Raw genomic sequence first — 26127 nt, forward strand, 5'->3', positions numbered from 1 at the left:
GAGGGCTTTAAGGAAACATCTTCCTAATTATCTACTGCCTCGTTATGGCATCAATCCCATGACAAATCACCAATATTTCCCAGTGATCACTACTACAAAGAACTCTGCATTTCCCTGCCATGGTATCCGTAGAAGGGCTTTGCTCGTTATAGTGTTTCTCCGTAGACCAAAGTCAAGTTCCCTTCAGACATGGGAGTACTGAGAAGTCTTACATTTTCTTTCTATTGGCATCACATAAACCAAGCAGGGAGAGCTGCAGTAATCAGGGGCATCTCGATTGCATTCAGTAGGAAAATTCAAAAAGTCTTACCTATGTATAGGGAGGAATCTTTCCGTCTCACATGGTCATCGATGTAGGAAACTCCTAGAGGCTGTACAGGAGTAGCACCAATGCCTAGGAGGACCTGTGCTCCAATGAGAAGCAAGTACATCATGTTGGTGGCAGTCCTATTCCTGCAGATAAGATCTGGGTCTGGTCCCTCGTTGCTGGTGGACCCGTTGGCAGCGCACACATCCCTCCCTTCAGCCCCCCACCGTATTTCTCCAGATTCATATTCGTACTGGTGGGTCAGAAACTCAGGCAGTGCAGACAGGAGGGCACCCAGGGCCATGACGATCCCTCCGCACCCTATCAACCGTGGCCTGTGTCCCCGGGCTCCAAAGTAGCTCACAAAGAGAATAAGGGCCAGGTTCCCAATCTCAAAGCTGCTAGCGATCACGCCCACATCGGCACTCTGAAGGTTGAATCGTCGCTCCAAGGTGGTCAAAACACTCACCTGCAAAAAGAGGGAGAAAACCAGAGGCAATTACTTAAACAGAATTAAGGTCTGTATACTCCAGGGGCACATCCTACCACCCTTACTCACAATTGGTCACACCTGCGGGCCTCCTCCAAAGGAAGAAGTTAGAAGACCTTTTATTTATTTCACTGGAGTTTGGACCAAGCCACTGCACTACTAATAAGCACGTGGCATAAATGGTGCTGCTCGCAAAACAAGGTGCTAAGGGTAGGTATGACAGCTCCAGGATTACCCCAGAACAAAGAAGTGGCAATATCATCTAGACCTTCAAGTGCCAGCTAACCTTTTTATGAATCTGGAGCTTAAGTCCTACAGACTTGTCCATCAGAACTGGGTTCCTAATAGGGGTGTGTGTTTCAATTCGGATTTGGATTCGGCCCGAATCAGGGACAGCGATTCAATTTGTTGATTCGGATCACTGACCCCGATTCAATTCAGCCAAATCCAAATCTGAAGGTTTGATACTGATTTGGAGAATCAGCAATTCAGACACAGACACAGCTTTAAATGTTTTTTCTACATATCTAGAGGTACCAGGCACAGCTCGTGATTGCTGTGATGGTGGGGCAGATGCAGCATGCCACAGAAGTGTGCTTGGCGGCTAACCCAGAAGTGGATCAGAAGTACTTCCAGTCCACTTCTGGGTCTATTGGAGAGTGCACAGGGGGCCCCTCCATGCTTCTCCAGCTCGGCAATCAGCTGCAAGGGCCCCCGGATGTCCACCAGACCCAGGAGGCACTAGCTGCCAAACTGGGAGGGTGCAGGGGGGTCCCCCCAGCATGCTCCCAGGCGGACCCGGAAGTGGACCGAAAGTGCTTCTGGTTCACTTCTGGGTCTGCTGCCAAACGTGCTGGGGAGCCCCCTGTGCTCCTGCGGGACACTCCACGTGCCTCAGCATCGCAGCATTCACGAGCCGCCTTCTACCTTCAGGTATGTTGAAAAAACATTTAAAGTGGTGTCTATATCTGAATCGCCAAAATTTTCCGAATCTCTCTGAATTGATTCAGATGGTTCCAATTCGATCCAGAGAGATTAAAGGGTCTCCTGATTCGGTTCGGATTCAGAGATTCGGCCACTAAATCAGGCCAAATCTCCACTGACTGGAATCAGGGACCAAAGCTTCACACAGTCCTAGTTCCTAAGTCACCATGCAAAAGTTGCTGCCAAAACTGAAACCTGAATGATAAACATGTAACTCATTCAAGTGTCTTCTTAAAGAATGGCACATATTCAGTGGCAATGTGTCGGGGATGCACGGGGGTGCATGTGCACCCCCTGAGTGTGTTGGTGCACTCCCTGACAGGCCGCATTCTCCGCTCAGGCAACGGGCAGGGGGGGCAGGCGAGAGGGCCAGTGCCCCCCTGTGAGCACTGGCTGGGGGGTGGGAGCACTGGATGAAGCGCTGTGGCCACTTCCCGGAGTGCTGTGCCCACTTCCTGGTTGGCACAATCAGCCACAGGCGATACCCCCCCACCCCAGGTCGGCGAGACTGGCTACGTGGGGACCACTGGGGGGGCACATGCCTCCCCTGACTAAGGTGGCACTAGTCGCCCATGCACATATAGTGTCTACTTGCTAGCTTTACCATATGCTCTTTTGAACAAGTGCTAGTTTATGACACCCCAACACAAGCCAACAGGTTTTTCAGGGAAGCTGGTCTATGTGTATTGCCTGTTGCCATGGTGTATTCTCTAGTCTACAGTCAAGGACTAGCCAATTTTTGTTTGGCCTTATTCCCTTTTAGGGCCATGGGTTTCACATTGAAACCAAACTCTCCCATGGAGCAGTTGAACAAAACACACACTAAGCCAGGCATCTGATCTGGCTCCATCTGAACTAATTGCCATTATCAAGTAGCAGAGTTAACCTCGCTGACATGCTGACGCTTGGCCGACACGGCAACAGTATGTCATGTAACCAACCCGAGAGGCAGCCACAAAAACAAGGAGTTCAGCTCTGCATAAAGTTTCCACATCAAAAAACAATAAAAATGACACTGAACAAGCACTGTAAGAGAATTTTCCAGATTAATTAATGTGGTATCTTCAAGAACAAGAGGCTTTCGAGGAGACAGGCAATTGAGATTTACAAGATGCAATGAAACACACATGTTGGTTTTATGCAACAGTAAAACTGGTTGGTAGAGTCGAGTCATTTCAGCACCGAATTCCTCAGCCGCACTCATTTGCGCACACAGAAGAAAACCCAGTGTATTTTTATTCTCATGACAACATCTCCATCAAGAAAAGAACCTCAGTCTAGCAGAAAGGAGGGTATCCTGTTCTTCTTGGATTACCAGATTGTGCTAAGTGTTAAGGATGTCCTGAACTACTACTTCTTGTATCTCTACACCACATCTGATCATTTTGCTACGCATGCTTCTGCTGGTCCTGAACTGCCCACTGTGGATTCAAAACTGCGACAAAGGAAGGTGATAAAGGGTCTCTTGGAGGGTACTCCAGGATGCTGTTATGGCATAACGATACACCTTTCAGCAATAAGAACAATCAACTTTTGCCAATTGTCAGGCTAGAAGCTGGGGGAAGCTAGGGCAGCCCTCCCTTGCCTTCCACAGGACTGAGCTGAGGGGGTATGTGGCCAGGCCCCAGGAAGCTCTAATTAGACAGTCCCCCCCCTCACACACACCAGCCCAGCAGGGTACTGATAACTCAGTGTTTATCACCCCATTAAGAAAACAACAAAGGGACATTACCAGCTGCCTGCTGATTCTGCCTTTCTCCCATCTGCCACAGCAGGGACCATAGCCATCATGTGGCCTGCTAGCTGGTGGTTAGCTAGCTAATGCTGTGTCTGCGTAAGGCAGAGGGGATGGGGGAATCCCTGCTTAGCCGGGAGTGGTGAGGGGGAAGGCAGGCAGGTGCCTCAGCCAGGGAGCAGAGGCGAGGGGCCAGCCCTGCTGCAGAGCAGAGAGCCCTGCCCAGCCCAGAGAGCATGTCAGGACTCTGATTAAACTTAAACCAGGAAGGGGTCTGGGACAGACATTGCATAAACCAGTTTGACTCAAACCAGTTAAGCCTGATACCACATTCAGCCAGGTTTATCTCAAACCAGTGTCAGCCATTTTCAAACTGGTTTATGTGCACTGAACATCCATTCTGTTACAGGTTTAAACCAGTTTCTGATCATTTAAACTGGTTTATGTGTAATGCCTGCCCGTAGCCCTAGAGTGCAGCATAAGAGCAGTTCTGATAGCTACCTAAGCTACAGGCCAAACACAGCCAAAAGGGCCAACCCCACAGGGTGGAAGAGGGCTCTAAATAGATGTAGCATGTAGTTTTGCTGCAAAAAAAGCTCAAAAATCATAGCTGCATTCTTAAGAAAGATATAACACATCATAAACCTGAGTATCATTTAGGGCTATGGAACGTAGTAGCATTAAGGGGGGAAAAACCTGTCAAACCTCACAACTCAAGTCATAAAGGGATGAACTAAAAGATTTTCTTCTTGCATCAAAACTATAGGATCAGGCTACTGGACATTTGGATCATGGAGGAGTGAAAATGTTCTTGGAAGTACCAGGTGCTGGTCACTTTGAAATGCAGGTCACGCAACTACAGGAAACAATGATGCGATTTGCAAAAATCCTGTGTTCCTCCTGCGGCTCTCCGATGCACACCACATCCCATACCCTCTCTAGTGAAATCAGCTACTGTGCTTTGACGACCAGAATCTGCGATCAGAGTCAGACTGGTAATCTAACAGAGGCAGCATTGTTCTCATATCCTCCTTGGAAACCAAGAGAGAGAGACACTAAACAGGTACGGGAGAGGAAAGAAACCTCGATTTAAAAGGTTGATTAGAGGTTTGAAGCAGAGACAGGAGGGTGAAACAATTGCCCCACAACACACAGTAAGTCAATGAGATGCTGGGGAATAGTGCCCAGAATGCCTGATCCCTACTGCTCTCTCAACTGGACTACAGCTGGCTGGGTAGAAAGATGCTCCCATTGGCAGAACAATGTTGTTTATCTCCTTGCAGAAGTCACTTCTACTGCAAGCATCTCTCCCCAGCTGCCTTTGCTGAAGAAGTACCAAAATGCGAGGGCTGCGCTGCTGAATTCCACAGCTGACCTGGTCATCAGCGGGTCAAATGAAATGTGATGCATCTGCACACGTGTAACTCTGGCACCCTGTTGGGTCAATGCAAGAGATGCAGGTGGGCAAAGGAAGAAAAATATTTGCCTTTAAAAAGCCAGAAGGGGGGAATGTATTTCCCAAGCAAGGCACTCGCATTCACTACCAGATTGAGGCTCTGGCAAAGAGCCTGGAGCACATTCTTACACCTGTGCATTAAGGGAATGGGCCAGATATTTCATTTGGCTTCACCCTTTTCTGGTTTGTCTAGCAGGTACAACACAACAACGGCAATAATAGCAACAAGTGAGGCAGACAGGCAAAGCAAGGGCAGCTCAGGGCTCACGCCACTCACCCGGCGGGGGAGCAAGCTGACAGATTAACGGCTGCAACGTTCCAAGCTGCAATGTTGCAAACTGAACTACATTGGGAGATGGTGTAGTTCGTAATGATGCAAACTCATTTAAAACCCCCCACATTTGCTTATGTGTAAAGTGTATGCCATTACACCACACACAGCAACATTTTCATCACATGTACAAGTGCCCTGAGGTTACACCTATATGAGCAACACAGATTGTGTCTAGGTAGGAGGAGTGCCACTAAGAACTACACCACATCCACCAGCACCAAGACCAGAGATGAAGGGAAACAGCTGTTCTGTGGGTGCCACCTGCCCCACTGCCAACAGCTCAGCATCCTTGAGAGAAGCGGTGGGAGGACAGCCTCAGAGCTCAGTTCTGGGTCTGGCTGTGCAGAGTGGAGACAAGTAGCCAAAGCAAGCCATCTCAAGAGCACGGGGAAGGGGTGCAGGCAGGTCCCTGAGGCAGCACCCACAAGCACAGTGCTGGAGTGAGGTGAAGCAGCCTGCCTGGAGAAGCACAATCTGCACAGGTGGCCTAATTAGCACTGCTGAAGGACTTTGCCAATTATAGCCAGGCCTCAAGCTAATTAGCCCACCCACGCAGCTGTGTAAATGGAACTACACTGCTTCTGGTTTAAGTAGGCTGCTCTGAACAGCCTTCCCTGCTAGGGACAGCTAGCTTGTTAATGCATAAGCATCCCAAGGGGCAGAGGCAGAGTTCACCCAACATCCACTCTGTGCTTTCCTGGCCCAAGGAAGAAACCAGCAGAGCAATTCCACCTTCCCCTGGTATCACTGGCCCTTTTGTCCCCTCCGGGATGCTCCTTGCAACAGAACAATAGCTTCACTAGTGTTTCTTCTTTGAGGACCTGCACTCCCTGAGAAGGTAGAGAAGAGCTGCAGCTTCAACCTAGCAGGTGTGTAAACTGAGGCACAGAAAGCCCAATTCAATGGTGCGGGGGCACACAACAAAGTTGAATTCAGTTGCTAGGAGGACCTGGCTCAGAAGGGTCAAGTCAGAAAGACCAATTTGCAAAGGGGGAGCAAACTACTCTTTGCAGCTTTGGAAGCTGCTCCCCAAAACTGTTCCACCCTGGCTAAGTTCAGACCTCCACCACATATGCATATTTCAAGCACCTGAGAAAGTAGCTCAGTCTTCAGTGAGAATTCGAGTTCTGCGCTTCTAAAGACAATATGCACTATAGTGGTTGAACACCGGTAGGAAAAAACAAACAAACCCCTTTTCAGGGGTCTAACTTCTGTTGGCTAAGATTGAAAATCCCAGCCTATGTCATTTGCTTGACAAGGCTATAACAGACCTAGGCAAGGAAGCCAGGAGTCCGGGGTCTTTCCTGCTCTTATTCCCGTGGGGCTGCTTTGGTTTACTTTTTTGTTTTTCTAATAGCTAATATGGCAGTGGCTCAAAGTCTCAACAATTCTCTCATTCAATTAAACAAATAACCTCCACTGAATCAGTTGTGGCTTTGCTCCCCTCCTGCTACATGCTCCTACGACACCCATAGCCCCAAGCAGTCTCTTACTTCACTTCCTCAAACAATGGAGATGTGGTGGTTATAGCTAGGGTTAAAGTAAGACAGAGCATGTTGAAAACAGCTCCCCTCTGCTGATAAAACCAGAGGGGAATGCATCCCCCTATTCCCCTCGTACATATATATTGGCCTGACCTAGCTGGATTTCTCCTGGTATTGTGCAAGTGACTATGGGCACTCTCCTTTGGTTGAAACACGGCCTTTTGCTAGCTGGCCTCTGTTGCAGAGAAGGGCAAAAATGCAGCAGATTAGCTGCCAGTATCGCAAGAAAACTGGGATCTGTGAATCAAGTGGCTGACATCAGCATGGCCACATGAAGTGTCCTCCAAAATCTCCAACTAGTTCCTGTAGCAAAGACAGGAGCTACTCGGGAAAACAGGCGATATGCTGGGTCTTTAAACAAAGAACACCAGAAGTGCGACTGTGTAACATCCAGGGTGGCAGCAGCAGAAGCAGCAGCAGCCAAGCTCTTGCTTTGACATTGGCTTTGACCTATAAATATTCAGGCTCTCTGCAATATCACAGTTAGCATAGCAGAGACTTTATCTGAGATTAAATGATCAGCATCTATTCAAGACAGACTCTCCCAGGCTGGGAACATTGTTCCATCCCCATCTATCCCGTTTATTTTTATATAGCTTCGTATGTGCAAAAATATATCAAACCTCATTAAATTTCCATTTGTGACTCAAGCAAACAGCTTGCGTTTGTGTTTGGGACCCCCCTCTCTGTCAGACAGAAGAGGAGATCATTGTTACTGTTCATATTTTCTATGCAGGCGCTTTCCCAGCACACTGGGAATCACAGCTCTCAGCCAACCAGTCTAATTTACTTAAACTGCTGAGGATAAATAAGACTGAATATTGTGTGTGACGGGCAGAGGTATAGCAATGCAGCCAGGCACCCAGGACAACTTCTACACTCAAGGGACTTCTGGTTGCTGCTGTCCCGCTAATGAATTCATGTGGCTGCAAAAGCAGCTAGAGCTTTTTGGCCCTCTCCACCCCCCACCCCCACCCCCCAAGTTGCCATCCAGTGCAGCTTCCCTAGTCATCCTGCACTTGTTACACAACCAGCGACAGGGCTGAAAAGGTGCTCACCTATGATTACGATAAGCTGAACATTCAGAAGTTTACTATACGAGCATATTGGTTTTGTTGGGAAACAAACTCAAAGGCAACACAATGGCTTGAGATAGGCAACCTCCCAGTAAACACATCAAGAGAATTACTAGACAATGCCTAAGTTATTAGCTATGAGGATTTTCCTTCCAGGATCCAGCCAAGATACACAGCTGTTTTGCCAAGGCTTGAAAAAACTGATGAAAAACGCACTCTGTTGGAAACTTTCAGGGAGAGCTATTGCCAGATAAATGTCTGAAGGGAACAGACAGACACACACCAAGACCCGCTTGGGGCAGAAGAAATTAGGCCTTCCTAAGCTTCGATAGGAACAGTAAGCTCTAGGCAAATGTACAGGTATATAGATGTTCTGCCATTATAAAATTATTCCTCACTTTTCTTGCTTTCTTTGTCCTGTCAAGATTAAACAATGCCAAGCTTTGTAAAGGCCGCCTGATCACTGTATTTATGCTAGGTCACAGGTCCTGAAGGAGAAGAACTACCCATCCTAAATCCAGTAAGACCTGCAGAGGTAACTGTGGACAACAAAACCGGTCCAGATCTAAAAGGGAGAGAACCACAGGATTTCAGTCACGAATCCTGACCCTAAACCATAATCCTGACCCTAACCCATGAGGCCTTACCCTAAAACCATAACAAGCACCCATCAATCTCCAGGGCCGTCAAGAATACCATCATGGATACAAGCACCCTTATGCAAATACATACCATGCATGAGATACAGAGGCGCACACATTTTAATGGCTGAAGCACAGCTTCACCCTTTCCAAATCTGTGTTACTTTTACAGACTTCACATCTGTCCTACAGTCCTCCCAATACTTAGTGCTTCTTTTGGAGACCAAGCCTTAAGATGTTGAGTATTCTCAGATCCCACTAAAGACCCTACTGTTGAGAGCACCCAGCATTTTGCAGACTGACTACTTCATCTCCCTTTACTCATGTTGTCCCCCCGCCCTGAATCCTGCACCATCAGGAACAGCCATCTCTGCTCTTACAGACAACTACTTCTGCCTCAAAATTGATCCTCACTTAACCCATTCTAGTCATCTTCCCTCACTCCTCGCCATGCTGCTGCTATCTGCTCATGCTTGAGACCAGGCTTCACTGGTGGTCTCATGTCTCTCTCAGGGCCTGATTATTTAAGGGATAAAGCACTTGGTGGTTCCTGGGATGTGTTCAGTAGGGCTGTGTGAAATTTTGCTGGCCGTTTCATTTCGACACTGTTTCGACCAATTTTGAGGTTGAAACAGCAAAATCAGAACGAAACAAAGGCCATTGAAATAGCCTCAAAACAAAATGAGGCTAGTCGAAACATTTTGACCATAGGCTGGGGATGGGAAGTCAGCCCAGCCCAGTTGACTCCCCATCCCCTGAGCTAGATTGTGCCGGGGCTGGGGGGCAGCCCAGCTGGGCTGCTTTCCCACCCCCCGTGCTAGATCATGCCAGGGGTGGCGAGGCAGCTTAGCTGGGTTGCTTCTCCATCCCCAGTGCTAGATCACATGGGGCGAGGGGCGGGAGGAAGCCTAGCTGGGCTGCCTCCTGCCTCCCACCCCCCACGCAATCTAGCACAGGAGACAGGGTAGCAGCTCATCTGGGCTGCCTCCCGCCCCTGGCACAATCTAGCACGGGGGATGTGAAAGTAGCCCAGCTGGGCTGACTTCCCATCCCCAACGAAATGTCAAAACAGCATCAAAACAACCTGTTTTGATGCAATGGAATAAAACAGTTGTTTCGACTCGAAATGAAATTTGAATCAGAACACTGTTCCATCGAACCGTTGAAACTCAAGGCAAAATGGAACGGTGCCATTTTGCACAGCCCTAGTGTTCAGTCCCTGAGGTATAACTTTAGGCCAGAATTTGATTACCCTTACAGTAGCATAAACAAGATAAGAGTCTAGGTATTTCTCTCCCTGCTTATTTATGAATGAAACAACTAATGAGTTATAGAAATATAGAAAATGAGAGCTGGAAGGGATCTCAGGAGGTCACATCTAGTCCAACCCCTTGCTCAAAGCAGGACCACCCCCCAACTAAATCATCCCAGCCAAGGCTTTGTCTAGCCGGGTCTTAAAAATGTTCAAGAATGGAGGGTCCACAACCTCTTTGGGTAACCTGTTCCAAGGACTTGATTGCAAGCTGAGATCAGATCAGTAATTCTTTGTGCTGATATAGCCTAGCCTTTAATTTTTTCAAATGTAGCTAGAAAGATTCTTAGCGAGGACCTAAACTGTTTTGTCCCGTCTATATGAAAGAAGACGTACTTAAGAGTCACCAAGTAGAGCAGTATCTCCTATATCTGTACTAAATTAAAAATCATAATATTCTAAATCAGTTATATAACATGGATTATACCACCTTCTCCTTCTCTTTACATACACAAAAAAGCTCAAATTATGCATGTATAGATAAGAAGTTTACCCTTTGTTCAATTTCAAGAGGCTTTAGTACCTGAAAAGAATTGTGCCGCAGAAGTCTGGTATGTCAGCTCCATAAAGTGTTTTCCAATATTTAGAACCAGAGGAGAAAAGATCTTGCTTAACATAAGAATTGACAAATTACAAAGATAAAAATCAATGATCATCTCAAAGATTCAGAGCTAAAGCAACATATTTTTTACTCCCCTCACTAAGAAAAAGCAAAACAAAACAGGAACTTTTATTATATCAGTATGAGGTCATCTTTCAATAATATATGCTGATATATATCATTCTGTTTCTTCACAATTGACAGATCTTGGCATCTCTGAGCCAGTGTAAAATTGCACATCCCTGTCAACTGTTTATTTTATACTGATATTCTGCAGAAATGCAGGTCACACAAACCTGCTTTACACTATTGTTCTGCATTATCGCTAAGAAATGAATATAAGGCAAGGGACACCATTATGAAGTCAGGCCCAGTGCACTGAAAATAAATATCATATTGTTCGTATCTCCAATGATCAACTCATATTCACCCACAGAGTCTGAAGATAAGTTCACTGTATTAATAATGCAGGGTTATATATAGAAAACACATTGACTTTGTGTCTGCAGGGCAATTTTTTTTAAAGGCTCTTTTTAATGTAAAATACATTTTCTCAGTTACATGGCAAGAGATTGGTCGGGAAGACACATATCTGAAGTGCTACAGGGTGTGAAATAATTGCCTGGTAACTATACTCCCGAAGGAAAAACAAAGGAGAATGGCCTCCCCCAGAGCCTGCCTGGCAGATCTGTAGAACCTGAGATTCCTCGAAGAGCCAGAGAAACCAAACCAAAGAGCTGCCATCTTTAGACTCTTCAGCCATTTCTTTGATTCACATCTTCGCTCTTCCTACAAGGCCCCCAGGATGGGAACAGATTGCTCAAAAGACTCCACTAGGTTAGACAGTCTAACCCTTTATGTGTGTGGGGGGTAGGGAGGGGAAGGGATATGCTCCTGCTCTCATTGGCTAGGGACACACATTACACATAAACCGGTTTAAGTGATCAGAAACTGCTTTAAACCTGTAACAGATGTTCAGTGCAGTTTGAAAATGGCTGAAACCTGTTTGAGATAAACCCGGTTGAATGTAGTATCAGATGTAACTGATTTGGCTCAAATCGGTTTATGCAATGTCTGTCCCACACCCCTTGCTGGTTTAAGATCATAGAATCATAGAATCAATGAGTCAGAAGGGACCTAGACATATCATCTAGTCTGACCCCCTGCCATAGGCAGGAAGGAGCACTGGGGGTGGCAGGGGTCATAAATTAACCAGACACCCCCAGCATCCCAGCATGCTCTCTGGGCTGGGCGGGGCTCTGTGCTCCAAAGCAGGGCTGGCGCCTCCCTTCTGCTCACCAGCTGCAGCTCTGGGAGAGACTTGTAGTCATAGTTTCATAGTTGGTAGGGCTGGAAGGGACCTGAGCAGATCATTTAGTCCGACCCCCTGCCATGGCAAGAAAGAGTACTGGGGTCAAACGACCCCAGCTAGGTGATTATCTAGCCTCCTTTTGAAGACCCCCAGGGTAGGAGCCAGCACCACTTCCCTTGGAAATTGGTTCCAGATCCTAGCCGCCCTGACTGTGAAGTACTGCCTTCTGATGTCCAGCCTGAATCTACTCTCGGTCAACTTATGGCGGTTATTTCTAGTTACTCCTGGTAGTGCTCGGGGGAACAGGGTCTCTCCCAAACCCTGCTGGTCCCCGCTAGTGAGTTTATAGATGGCCACAAGGTCCCCTCTCAGCCTTCTCTTGTGAAGGCTGAACAGGTTCAGGTCCTGTAGCCTCTCTTCGTGGGGCCTGCCCTGTTGTCCCTGGATCATGCGAGTGGCCTCCTCTGGACCCTCTCCATGTTGTCCACATCCCTCCTGAAGTGCGGCGCCCAGAACTGGCCAGGCAGATGCTCTGTGACTTACCAAGGAGAACCAGTGGGGAATGGGAGATTAAACATTCCCTGATGGGCAGCTCAGCATGGGGGGGAATAATCAGAGCATTCTGCTGGGGCCTGGCCATGCCCTGCCTCAGCTCAGAAGGTGGGCTGGTCTAGCACCCCCCAGTTTCTAGCCTGAGCCACTGCAGGCACGTGCCTGCATTTCTGGATTGTCTGTCCGGTTACAAAACTGATTTTGCCTAGCCAGGTTAAACTAGCCTGCAAAGACTGAATCAATTCAGGCTCAGGCTTTTTGAATGTCTGTCCCTAGCCATTCACATTGGCCTCTCTTGCTTCTTCTGGGCAACAGACAGGCAGGCAGACTTTTAAACATACCCAGATATACTCATGAACCTGCACCCCAGGTATGCAGCTGGGAGAGACATGGGATAAATTGTGTTTCCTAAAGCACCCTGGCCTGCCTCTTCTGTTTCCTGCTCACCAAACCATCCTCGCCTCTGACCACTTCTAATATCCAAGACCCCCTGAGCACCTCAGCAGCCATCTGCATTGTGCATGTTACTTGCCAGAGAAATGAGTCTCTTCCCCCACCCAAAAGCAGGGTGAGCAACCTGCTATACTAGCTTAAGGAATGGCTCCCAAGATGTTAGACTGTAGGCAGCAGTGACTTACAGTAAAGGATGTTTCCAGCCAGCATTTTTACCTGCATTGGCCAGACATATTTAAGCTGCAACAGAAAACATGCATCTCCTGGGGTCACCACAAGCATTTTAAACAAGAATCCAACCTGTCCTCTCAAGAAAAAATGACTACAATTCCAAATGTTATTACAGCCAAGGGAGACCAAGAAACGGGGCTCAATAATATCACTTGATATAATCTAAGCCATCAAAATTCTCTAAGGCATTGCTTGCTGCACGTTTCCCCTGTTGCAATTTCTATAAAGCCTCTTAGAAGATACGGCCCACAGATGGGTGTCTTAAGCTTCATATGTACTAGATGTATCTTCCTATGTGTGAAATCTATACAGAGTTGTCTTGCATTGACATGACCCTGGATGAGTTTGAGACTGGGCCTGTCCTCAGAGCTTTGGCAAATCCATCCTCCCTCTGTGTCTCAGTCAGTACTGAGCTACTTTCTCAGGCACTTAAAATATGTATAGGGCATAGAGAAACACAGATGCTTGTGTGTCACCCTTCAGTCTGCTCACAGCTAGACCCCATGTGTTAACAGAGACACACCGGGGGGGTGTTGTTACCAGAGCAGTCAGCACACATGGAAGATAACCTGTTTGGGCCAGTGGTTTGTAATGCACCATGCAACATTTCTGCACATTTTGAAACAGCTCTTCTTGCAAGGGGTCCATCAGTGACACAAGGGAAAGCAAACGTCCTACATGGAGACACACAAGAGGGCAACACAGACAGGCAGAAGCAAAGCAAGGAGGCCTTCAGCTGTCTGCCTTAGAGAAATGGGATGTTTCACCCAGAGCAACATTAACTTATCAGGGAAGGCATAGGCCCATGTAGGCCATCAAGCATGCTGCAGGAAAGCGGCAGTCTATGATCCAGACATGTACTAGCAGAGCAGTGCTCCAGTCGGGAATGTCCGCTACACAAGGATCCGCAGCATAGGACACAGCCAGTGAGTTGGCCTCTCCATATTACAGAAAAGAGCATGTCTATCTGGTGAATTTAGCATGCCAGGTACTGCCCCCCTCAGCCACACTCCCTAGCTCTATCCCTGAACTAAAAGCAACACGAAAACCTCCACACAGCTTCAGAAGGGTTGAACGGCAGGGCCAGTTAAGTTTGCCCACAGAGGCATGAGGAAGCACAGCTGCTGCTTTATAAGGTAACCTGCCTGGAGCAGACGGAATGCCTTTGAGAGGGCGCTGCTGCAGGGAACAGAAGATTTACCGGGAAGACATGGCTGGAAAGCTGGGAAAGTAGGGGGATTAAGGATTGTAATTTGCTCCCCACCTTCAAGCCCACACACAAAAGTAGCAGGATAGCAACCCAGTGACAGAGCTGCAAATGGACGTAGAACCCAGGAGCCCTGACTCTAAGACTCTTGTTCTTACCACACAACTTGACTAGCCAGAATCAAAGGATTCAAACACACAGCTATATATCATGGTTGGGCTCTCCAACAGGCAGATGTGAAAATTGCAGCCTATGGCACAATCACTGAAGCCATATATGTGCTTTCAGCCCAAACAAGGTGCACTACCCATGCAGAACCCATTCACTAGGATGTTAATGCAACTGATTTTCTGGCGTCTAAAAAACATTTTGTACATAAACCCACAGCAAGAGTTCGCGTGACTTACTACTCTTTAATGCTGTATGCTAGGTTCACCCTATTTGTGTGTCAACTATTCATTATTATTAAACATCCTATCACTATTAATCTAAAGCGCATCATAAATATGCAAAATACCACATTAACTTAAATAACGTTCATAAACTGCAATGCTTGGTTTAACATAGAAACTCAAGGATGGGGTCTGATTCAGGCTGTTCATGCCACTGGGTAAACTCAAGTGTATACACAACGCCAGCATACTAATTTAGCTGCAGCACAAAAACAGCCCCGAGTTTCCACTGAAGTACATGGGAGTTTAGCTGCTCACTCAACAGGAGCTGGATCAGACCACCTGTTTGCACTGACATCAGGCACTGGTCTTTGAAATGGTCACTAATGAGGTTCCCATTGGCTCTACCATGGATGCCTTGAATCCCCCTGTGCTCAGGGGAGCAGAATGAGGACTGCTTGAATACAAATGTGATTGATACAAATGTATTGATTTACACCGCATCCTACAGAACCTGCAAGCGGCCACATATGAACTACGATAAGCACTACTATAGCACCCACCTAGACTCAATTCTAGGCTTATGCCCATGTCATCCCAAGCAGATGTCAGGACTCCGGGCTACAAAGAATCCTTACCCATGGAGAGAAAGGCAAAGTCTCTCTCTGCTACGGTGCGGAAGATCACTGGAGAGACAGGCAGAGTCCCAACATATATGATTCAACCTTCGTAAATGAAGGTAAAACCTCTCCTGTATCAAACTGCTTTTATGCTTGCAAAGAAGAAACATGACGGCAAAAGCTAATTACCACTGAAGGAAATCATGGCCTGAGCCTTGCAGGACGACAGGTCATGCAAAAGACTGAGCATCGTTAGCTTCTTTGATGATCAAGACATGAATTAAGGGCTAAAGGCTGTGTCACTGTCATGCCTGTGCTGCAAATGCAAGGTGTAAGATGCCAGCAGAGCTGGTCGCGGGAGTATTCGCATCAGGCAGGCAAGGACTGGGAACCAGGACACAAGTGACACATGCAGGACACTGTGAAGCAACATTAATAAAGGCTTTGTCACAAACTGAATTCAGCCCTTGCAGCTAGAAGACTGCAGAGATTATATAGTGGCTAGATACTGAGAAAGGGAGGCAGAAAGATGACACAAACCCTACTACTTTCCATCTCTGCAGCTGCCTTGGCTCTGTTAATGTGCCTGATGCTCAATTTCTGCTCACCATCCCCACAGCAGGGCTCTCTGGTTGCAACCACACAAAAAATGTAGCTTATCGACAGATGTGGGCATGATTCTCCAATCAGTTCATGAAATATTTAAACTAATAGAGCATTGTGAAGGAAGGATGTCATTTAAAAGGGAATTAACAAGATGGCCAAAGTGTTGCCAACTCTTCCAGCTTGAGCATGAGTCATAATATTTGGTGCAAGTTCATCTTTTTTCAGAAACCCTCCACAGCTGGAACCAGTTGATTACCTGAAAAATCTTAACTTCCTTTTAATGAAAATGTCTAAGCCTGGTGGTTAGGGAAAAAAGTTTGAACATGTCAGCTGTAAAAGTGAAAAAAAGAACATGCACTTATTATTACTGAGCTCATTACTTTGAGAAGATTCCCCCCCAACTTGTGATTCTTGAATACTTAGGGGTGGCAATACTGAATGGGATGCGCAAAGTACCCTTGTATCTTTGTATCACCTCATCAATTCCTTTACCCATTTTCCTTTTGTTCCTCACTAAACTTGGGAGCCCTTTTGCCCACCTGAAGAAGGCTATGAAGAGGCAATAACCATTTAATATGGGGGGAAGAAAAACCAGTCCTAGAAGCACAGATACCGGGAGACATGGGTTAAATTCCTGGCTTTATCACAGGCTCACTTTTGGGCTCCAGGACTCATTCTGCTTCAGCAAACCAGAATAACAGTACTGACCTGTTGTCTCGGTCATCTACAGACTCACCGATGACTTCCCTATTTACTGGAAGATTGTCATCCTCACATCAAGGGGCTGCCGACGATGAGCAACCTGCCTCACCAAAAAGCAACATGGGTAAAATTGGCAAGGGGGCCCAGCTACTGCAATGAGGACAGCAGCAAGGGGCAATGCAGCACAGCAGGAAAAAGCAGCACTCCTTGGCTACAGCCTCTCCCATTCCTGGCACACTCCCAACACATCCCAGGACAGAGATCAGCAACGTTTTTGGGCAGAGTGCCAACCTCGACTTGTAAGATGCTGGTGTGTTGGGACAGATGGTGGGGGGCTCAAAAGGGGTCCAGTCTTGTTGTGGCAGTGAAACCCTGTCTCCTTCCCCAAGGCACGCGTGCAAAGCAAAATGCCTTTGCGTGCCACATGCTGGCACGTGCTGGGAGCTGCCTACCCCTGGCCCAAAACTTCTGTTATATTAGGGCAGTAAGGTAGGACCAGGAAGCGCAGAGTCAGCTTCACCGTGCTCGTGGATTTTCCTGTTCAGGATTAAGGCAGCTGTGCGTGCTCTTTCCAGCATAACACTGGTGCAAAGAGGAATGAGCCTCAAGCTCTGAACATCATAGACACTTAGTAGTCATCTATCCCAGAGCTAGGATAGCCATCCTACAGACTCAGCTTCCAACAGCATAGGGCAGCACTATGCACGATCAGCTCTTCAAGCCGCAGAAGACATTTCAAGCCATCAGTGAAGTGGCTGCTTTGTGCATTTGTAAGCATCACTAAGTATTGGGCCTGCTCCTTACTTTGGATAGGGCCAAAGGTTGTGTCTACCTACAGCATTACATCTATGTCAGCTTTTCATGTATGTCTGAATACACTTCCCAAAGGAAAGCACTCAAAGGAAGAGGGTTACAAAATATTTTGCACAGCTATAATATGGGAAAAGAGTAAACAGCCATAACATGCACTGTTTGTGCTTCTTGGGGCTGTTTATCAGGATATGGTCTGAGGAGCATAACACACTCATCCCCAAGCCTGGGGCCATAAAAAATCTTTATGACACTGCAGCCAGAGAGGATGACAAGGCCCTCCAGCTCACATACACCTGCCTGTCACAAAATGGGCTCAGACTGGAAATTCAGCTGCTAAAACAAGTCTCGACCATATACAACTGGCTCTGGCTTAGTTAAATAAATGGGTGCAAAGACCTCTACACGTAATTATTTCAGCCTGTCACGCTCAGTTTAGGTTTAACACTCATTGCAACAGACATAAATTAAGCTAAAATAGGAATAACTACTTGGTGTTTTCACTGGTTTAACTAAACTGTTGGGGTTTTTTTTAAAAATCACACTTTAACTTAATCCAGTATAACTCTGTGCACTGCCTTTGCAATGAGCTTCCATACTCATAGGCACACTTATGTCAGCCAAAAGAAGCTCAGATGCTCTGAAACGTGTTGCTACCATACAGAGGATAGCACGGGCAAAGGCTCAGAATTCCTAATCCCATCCATTTCTTTTTATGCCAAAGGTACATAATTTAAGATACGGTTATAGCAGTGTGGCAACACAAACCTCCAGACCGAGTTCTAATCAGTTATATTGTGCAATGTGAGGGGGTGGGTAGTGTATCACACTGCAAGAGAAGAGCATTGCATTTTAGTCCCCCTGCAACTGATGTGAAACATCTGGCAGGTCACTTAACTTCTCAGTTTCAACATTTATTGACCTGCAAGAAACAGTTAATTCCTCCAAAGGATGATCAGATGCACTCTTCAAAGTACAAAGTATCACTCTGTAACACTTGCACTGAAAACAGCAGTAGCTGAAAAGCCAAATAAACTATCCAGACTGCCCAAATGGAGAGAGCGCACACTGGAAGGAACAAAATACCCATGTTTTTGTTAACAGCAAAATGACAGACAAATCCACAGTAGACAATTGGCTGGTAGTTAAAAACTGTTAATATGATTAATTTTTGATCACAGGATCCACTTGATGGTTCCAGCTGAGATCAAGGTCTACTTGATGGTTCCAGCTGAGATCAAGGTCTCACTCTCTCGGAGGCATTTTCATGGCTTCTGCCCTTGTGGTATTCCAGCCCCTCACACCCTTTGACATATCCAGATTTCACCCCCAGGAGGTAGGGAAGCACTGCCATCTCCATTTTCCTGATGGGCAACAGATGCCCAAAAGGCCATAGTGCAAGTCTAGAACAGAGCCAGGTGCAATTTCCCAGCCAGTGCCTTAGTCACAAAACCATCCATCCATTAATTGCTCCCTATCCCAAAGTATCATCTGACATGAGGTTGCCTGCTCTCCTGACTGCCAGGTGTCATGTTGCTGAGATACAAATGAAAGGAGATTTTTCTGGGCACGGAAATTAAAGCCTTGACTCATGGAGGAAAACAGTTTGGTCCTGATAACTCTGGACAGTGCTCCACAAAGCAAGGTTGGTTTTAAAACCTGACCGAATGCAGCAGGAATGCTGATCGGTCACTGCCAAAATATTACGACCAACATTTCTGCATAGCCAATGTTGGCTTCAAGCAAATAAGCCAGTGTCCCTTGCCCCCCATCCCCTTCCTTTGGTGGCATGTATATGCACAAAGGGGCAGGACCAGGCTAAGGAGAGCCATGATGACACTGCGCCTTGGAAAATCCATTCATGTGCCTTTTAGATACCGAGAGTCTAGATCTCATCAGGAAGCTGAAAGGTGAATGAAAAGCATCTAAATCTACATACTTCAAACCCGAGGCAGGGGGAGAAAGCTGAGGTTGTTTTAGTTTTAAACTTGCATTTCCAGTACACTGGTCTTTTACTGAGCTCTTTAAGAGGCATGATTCACAGCATTACAGAGATTACACCCCATGCTAAACTGGATGTCCTTTGTGATCAAGTTCTCCACTTCTGTCAATGGGCAACATGCCATCAGCGTCACTAGGGCAGTGCCCACTGACACTGGCAGGCAATGCGGTCCCTTAGGTCCAACTCTACTTGTTCAGCCAATAAAAAAATCTTTGTCTGTCTTGATCAACACCTGTTCAAAGTGCTTTTGCAGACAGACAGTCCAACAGTTCAATACACCTGTAGAGCAGGCAAGTAGCATTATCCTAGTTTTACAGATATGAAAACAAGCTGCCAAGCATAAACAGGAAAGCAACACCAGGCATGGAGACAGGACAACATCTGTCATGCTCAACTCCATATGAGAACCAGCAGCTCAACCTTTCAAGGTACTCCATCTTTTTTTTGAATTTCCAGGAATTAATGAGAAACAATGTATGAAAACCAGTATTTTCCACTGGCTTCAAGCATTTATCACTTGGAAGGACAAGGAGATGGAGGGTGGTGAAGAGGCGGCAGGATGAGGTGCTCTCTCTAAAATCGGTGGGTTCAGATCGTGCCAGCAACAATGTTGCTAACCTCAAGTGTTCAAAAAAATCACAACAGTGGCTTCAAAACCAGACCCTTAAAAAACCAAATCTTAGCATCTTTTTATTTGCCTCCCTGGTTGCAGGCCTTTAGGGATGGTTTGGTTCGTGTCACGTCAAGCTTCCCTCTGCAAACCCGAGAGGGAGAAACGTACTTTGCAACAACTAACAGCGAGATTCAATAAAACCATGAAATCTAGCAAGTCTTGGATGATAATCTCATGGGTTGGCAATGCTGCCTCCTGCAGGAGAAAAGCAAGGCATTGGATATCCTCCTGGAAGCTCCTTACAAGTAGTTTTCTCAATTACATCCAGAGGATGCAGGCAGGGAAGGCTTGTCCACATCCTCCCAAAAGCAATGGACCTGGGCCCCAAATCTTTAAGTCTCCTAAGATCTGTGAAGACCCTGGCTATCCACACAGGGTCATCCCCAGAGGCTACATGCCCTCCTGCAGGCTCCCACCAGGGCCTCCTTCAGATTGGCATGAAGTTTTCAGCAAAGAAACTGCATTGCCTGGGGTTTCCCTACTTGCAATGGCTCCAAACAGTTCCCAAAGCACATCTGGTTTCCACAAAAACATGAAGCACTGGCCTTCTATCTGCCCCTCAACACCACCCCATCCACCAATCTCTGGATATTCAAAGTCCTTAACTGCTCTTATGGGCATGTAGGGCAATGTTATCCTGCAGGCAACTGATTCTTAGATTCATAGATGCTAGGGTCAGAAGGGACCTAAATGGGTCATTGAGTCTGACCTCCTGCCCGTGTCTCCTACTAACCTCCAAAATTACATCCCGAGCAAAATGCAGGAACCCTGTGCAGAGATCCAGTGAGGGGACAGTAGCACAGGTTAGATTTTGGTCACAAGTTCTTAGGAAAAACTCCAAAACTGCAAACAATCTGTTGTTACTTACATATTGGGGTCATCCCAGAACCCCAAACAAGATGAGGAAGGACTCGACTTACATTTAGTGCTGCACCAACACACAGCAAAGAAATGAAGCCTCTTCCCCGACGTTTTAAGACATAACACATAAACAGAACAGTCTCCAGACACAGGGGTCAAAGTTTGCAGGAGCCAACACATACCATTAGAATAAGTGATTAGACATCAATTTAAACAATTAGAAGACAACATACAAGTGCTGGCAAAGGTTTGTCCAGGTTAGAATCAAGTTGAATGATCCAAGCCAATGAACACTGCCCCAGCTCACAAGAGACTAGATCAAAAAGTTCAAATAATTTCACAAGAAAAGACTGACGAGAGATCTGAAACTTTCCACTTCCACCTCCTATTAATATTATGTTACTAGGTTTATACCAACAGGAAGACACTAGCAACACAGTAACCTTGGCAACATAATAGTTAAAAAAAGAAAAGAAAAGAAAATGTAGTTCTGTGCTAGGGGTCCAAACTTCTAAAGACTGAGTCCAATCAAGACAGCCAGCTTTAGGTAATTACGAGTGGGGAATATTCAAAGCCACGTGTGCAGCAGACGGTTTGTAAGTGACCACAGTGCTAACTTAGAACTGCTATCAAATCATTCCCAACAAAGAGCTTATTTATGGAAGCAGATCTGTCTGCAGATGCATTCATGAGCAGAACCTCAACTCTAAAGGAATGTATTTATCCAAAGCCAAGTCTCTAGCATAGGACTTGAACAAACCCCCCCCCCCCCAAGGCTAGCGCCATATTCATGTGATTCTAACGTTCAAACTGGTTGCAGGGTATTTGATATAACAGACTGATGATGAAAGTATAACATGGGGTCAGATCATTCTCTTGTCCTCAGAGGTTGGGGAAATCCAGCGTACCAGCTGATAACCTGCAGAAATGTTGCTGAAGGTAGTCACAGTTAAAAGAGGCTGAACACCTGAAAGGAAGACATCAAGGCAGAGTATCGGTGACCCGCAGCAGCCTTTGAACTTACTGGAGCTAATACTGCAATGAGTAGAAAACCCAAATATATTGGATTCCCCCTTTGAGACAAGGTTTCCCTTCTGCTCAAGGTGCTGTCACTCGTCTGGTGGCTGCACTAACTTCAGACATAAAGACCTGCATTGCCACTCACAATTAACTTCCAAAGGCATGCTGCCCATCTCCCACAAAGAGGATGAAAGGCCCCATTGCAATTAGCTGCTCTTAAGACTGTATATCCAGAAAACACAAACAAGAATATGGTCTTTCTTGGCTATTATTAATTATAAACATTATTTCCCTTCTAAATCTCACATGAAGGGCCTTACTAAGGCCCTATGTAAGATTATGTATTCCTTCTGCGCTTAGTACATGCAGCATCACCTTGCATTGACAGTGTTGTTTGTCCCAGTGGTTCCCAAGCCCTATATACGTACATCCACACACAGTAACCAAAATCACTTGGCATGAAAATAATATGCCCCACTAAAATGCATCTCTTTGAGGTGGAACCTAGTGCCTGTGTAATAGCTCACAATAACACTGCAAAGTGGTTTACAAGAGGACACAAACAGCGTCTTCTGCAAGTAAAACTGCAAGAGGAATTCAGGGAGGGAGAAAGCAATCTCTCACATAGAAAAATTTGGCCAGAGCACTGGTGTTTAACACTTGTTACTTTTGCCTATATGTACAAGAACCATTAAGGAATGCACCGATTGAGGCTTCAGTTTGACTTTGTGTGCAAAGGTGTCATGCCTCTCAACAAACCACCCCGAATCCCAGACTCCAGGAATCTGGTCAATGCTGATTCTGCGAGACCGGAACGATCATCAAATTGCCCGTACCGCTTCTGTTCCTGCAAGTGGAGGTCTGCAGCCTAAACATTGTGAGAGATGAATAAATCCAGTAGGTACCATGGCCACATACTGTACCAAGCACAACAGACACACTTTAAGAAAAGAAAATGTAAAGCTTTGAGAGCAATTGTGCGGTAATCGGCTTTGCTAAACAAGTTGTGACAATCACCGCTCTGCCTGCAGCTCAGAAATGAGCAGAGAAGCAGGCAATAGGACTGAAAATCTAAACCCCTGCTCGCCTCTATAGAGACCAAGAGCCTTCCATCTCCTTTTCTCCCCACCCTTGTCTCCCAATTAGCTCCAGGTCTCTCTCTCTCTCTTTTAATTTGCTATCTCAAATAAGTAAATCATGCACAATAAAAATGCCTGTGTGAGAAAAGTAAATGCATCTTTGCAATAGAAGATAACCACTAATATGGCACAAAATTGGCAGGATGAGATCAGTGGAATATAAAAAAGGATGTCATTAAAAGGATTTTTCTTACTTTTTCCAAATCATTTGCTTTGACTCCCTGTTTATAATTCCCGCTTTGAAAGCCTGACATACAAATTTGTGAGCATGCCTAGATTTGCTATGGTACAATTACTGGTAAGGACTAGGCCACATGCACTGGTTTGTTCTTATAGCACTGGTGAACATCAGGCTGGACCCTCACAACATAAAGCCTCAGGGTGCTGCTCATTTAGGTATGTTATTGCTGGGCTGCTCCTGAATGCTGGCTATTACTCTATGGACACTTGGGAGCATTGGAGCATACCAATTCATTATGATGAGGGCTGTTCATAAATGTTGGGTTTACAAAGAAGAAAAAAAAAAACAGTGTGTTTGTCGGGGTGGTAGGGGGATGGAAGGGGGCAGAAATCCCTGTAGAGTTGCAAGGATATATTTGGTAGCCGTGCTGGTCCGAGACAAAAAGATTTCTAAATTTTTTGCAGAGTTGCAAGAATGTTGAAAACAGATAAGAGAAGCAAAGAGGCAGCAGGCTACTCTCTGCCCAAGAGTTTTTTTTTTTAATTGAAATTAAATTTCAGAGTGCGAGATCCTGTTTGCATTTTGCCCTTTGCACTCCAGCCTGTCCAGCTCCAGATATGGGGAGCAGCACAAGCGCTCCTCCTGCTGCTGTGTCCTTAAGAGTTAAAGCCCCAAACTCCCAGGGTCTCCTGAGTTTTGCCGTGGTCAGGACCGGTCCCTTTGGCCCTAGCTGCACTGGAGTACTGTTGCTCAGCAGTGTTTGGTTGACCTTGCCAGTTTATGCTCAGTGGCAGAGATACAGGAAGTGGGTAGAAATAGTAACTCATTCACATCCTGATCCTCTTCCTTAAAGATTTTTGCAGCATTTTTCCTGTTGGGGCTCATTTAAAAACACATTTATTGTTTAACATGATGGGTTACAGAGCACAGTATTTTTTTCACTCTCTATTGTTCCCTTGGAGATTGGAAGCAATAAAGCAATTTTGCAGCTGCAGTGACTCAAAACATACAGCCCCATCCTGATCTCTGACACAAACATGTATCCATCAGCTTGTCACTATGAATTTAAGCACTGCAGTGAGCACAGCTTTTCCAAATACTTTTTGCCCTCCCAGCATTTGAAACACAGAGGCACACTGGCAGCAGAGAATATTTGAGCCACATATAATATAACATGGAGTTCAAATACATTTAAAGAAAAACGTTTGGGGGAAGATGGGAGTAAATTCTGATTTAAAAGAAGTGAAAGATGGAAATACAATTCCAGAGGATGAAAGAACCATTTTTAATCATGAACTTCTTATTCTCGCAAGCGGCGACGTAATGCACTGAACTGCAACATAAGACATTGACCTGTTATTTCAAATATTCTCATCATTAAATAGAGAAAACAATAGGTGGCTTGTTTTGATGATTGTATTCCAAATTTATATTAAAAAGGGTAAAACACATCCGTTTGGGTAGATGGAAAATTCAACTTATTGACCATTACCGTAATATTTTACACACCTCAAAGCAATTTCCTCCAGATACGAAGGGAGATTCTGCCAATTCTCATGTGGCCCCAGATTTAAAGTTTGGAAAAAATGAAAAATAAAACTTAAGACCAAGTAAAATGGCTCAAGATTCTCCCTCCAAACAAACCAACAGCCCACCTCTCCCTGCAAGAGGCAGACAGCGAACATGTTTCCTGCAGTATCCGAGACAAATAAAGTGACAAGAACATGAAAGTGAAACTGCCTTAACTGATTCAGAGACCCACAAGGCTGGGTGTGATAAAGACCTCAGCTGAGTAAAACTGTCCAAGTTCATTAAACTTTATTGTTATTTTATTAAACACCATAAAGCAACGGTGTACTGGATTTTTAAGCTTTTTCACTTCCAATCTACTAAGGTGTTATTTGTAATGTGGGTGAAACCTCCCAGTTGTTTATGGGGCAACGAGTTTAACATGGCATTTAAATACATTATTTCGTTTAAAAAGACCCATCACTCCATTGCCCAGGGGAAGCTCAGAGGGGAAGGAACTGATTGTGTCGAACTCAACACAGCCAGAGCTCTGCCTCTGCAGAGACAGTCACCCAGGAACTCACTGTTTCTGCAGCTAGAATAACATGCATGAGGTAGATGCATACTAGAACAAGAAGATGACATATTTATTTCAAAGTCCATTACAAATGCAGGGAAATCAGATCAGTGCTTGCCAAAGAAAAGCTCATCCCCACTAGCAGAAGGAAGGAACATTTTGCTCTTCTGCTTCCCAAGCAATGGGATATACATACACGAGCAAGCCATGCCCTTGTGAATACACTGGTGGGACTGTGCATGCAGAAAACAAGTAAATCGTTGACATCAGACACAGGATACTAGAGTTCAGGTCTCAGCGCCACCGGACTTGCCGTCAGATATTGAGCAAGTTGCAACCTCTATATATCTTAGGTCCTCATTTGTAAAGCAAGAGCAATAAAATTACCTTCCTTCTTCCTTGGTCTGTTGTATCTGTTTAGACCATAAAAGTCTTTGGGGCTGGCACTGTCTCTCCTTATGGGTTTAGAGAGCATCCAACAGAACTGGGGCCCTGATTTGGATTGAAGCTTACAGACCGGTAGGTTGAAATGCCAGGTACTCCAGGAAATGCGCTAGGAATTTCACTCTTGCCACTGATTTTACACAGAAGGCAGGCAGGGTTGGAGGGCAGCAGTATAAAAAGGCACTAGAGAGAGGGACACATGATAGATACTGCAATGCAAATAGGTGTCAAGAGGGAAAGTGTTTGCTAATTATACCAAGCTGAGCTGGGACCATGATGCCTGGATTCCACTCCTGATTTTGATGCTGAGTTATGAAACCTTCTACTCAATACCTGTGCCTCTGTTTTGGGCTTTT

The 26127-nt window shown here is 45.8% G+C and overlaps 1 protein-coding gene across 1 annotated transcript in view; it reads right to left on the reverse strand.

Annotated features, from left to right (window-relative positions):
- The window catches only part of SLCO3A1 (solute carrier organic anion transporter family member 3A1), a 267397-nt gene that overhangs the window by 234035 nt on the left and 7235 nt on the right, over positions 1-26127 (reverse strand). The window contains exon 2 of the mRNA XM_019504044.1: positions 311-776. Coding sequence (XP_019359589.1) covers positions 311-776 — 466 coding nt within the window. The remainder of the gene's footprint in view (positions 1-310; positions 777-26127) is intronic.

The sequence above is a fragment of the Gavialis gangeticus genome, unplaced genomic scaffold, assembly GCF_001723915.1.
Source record: "Gavialis gangeticus isolate Ggan-Ray unplaced genomic scaffold, GavGan_comp1, whole genome shotgun sequence".
NCBI lineage: Eukaryota > Metazoa > Chordata > Crocodylia > Gavialidae > Gavialis > Gavialis gangeticus.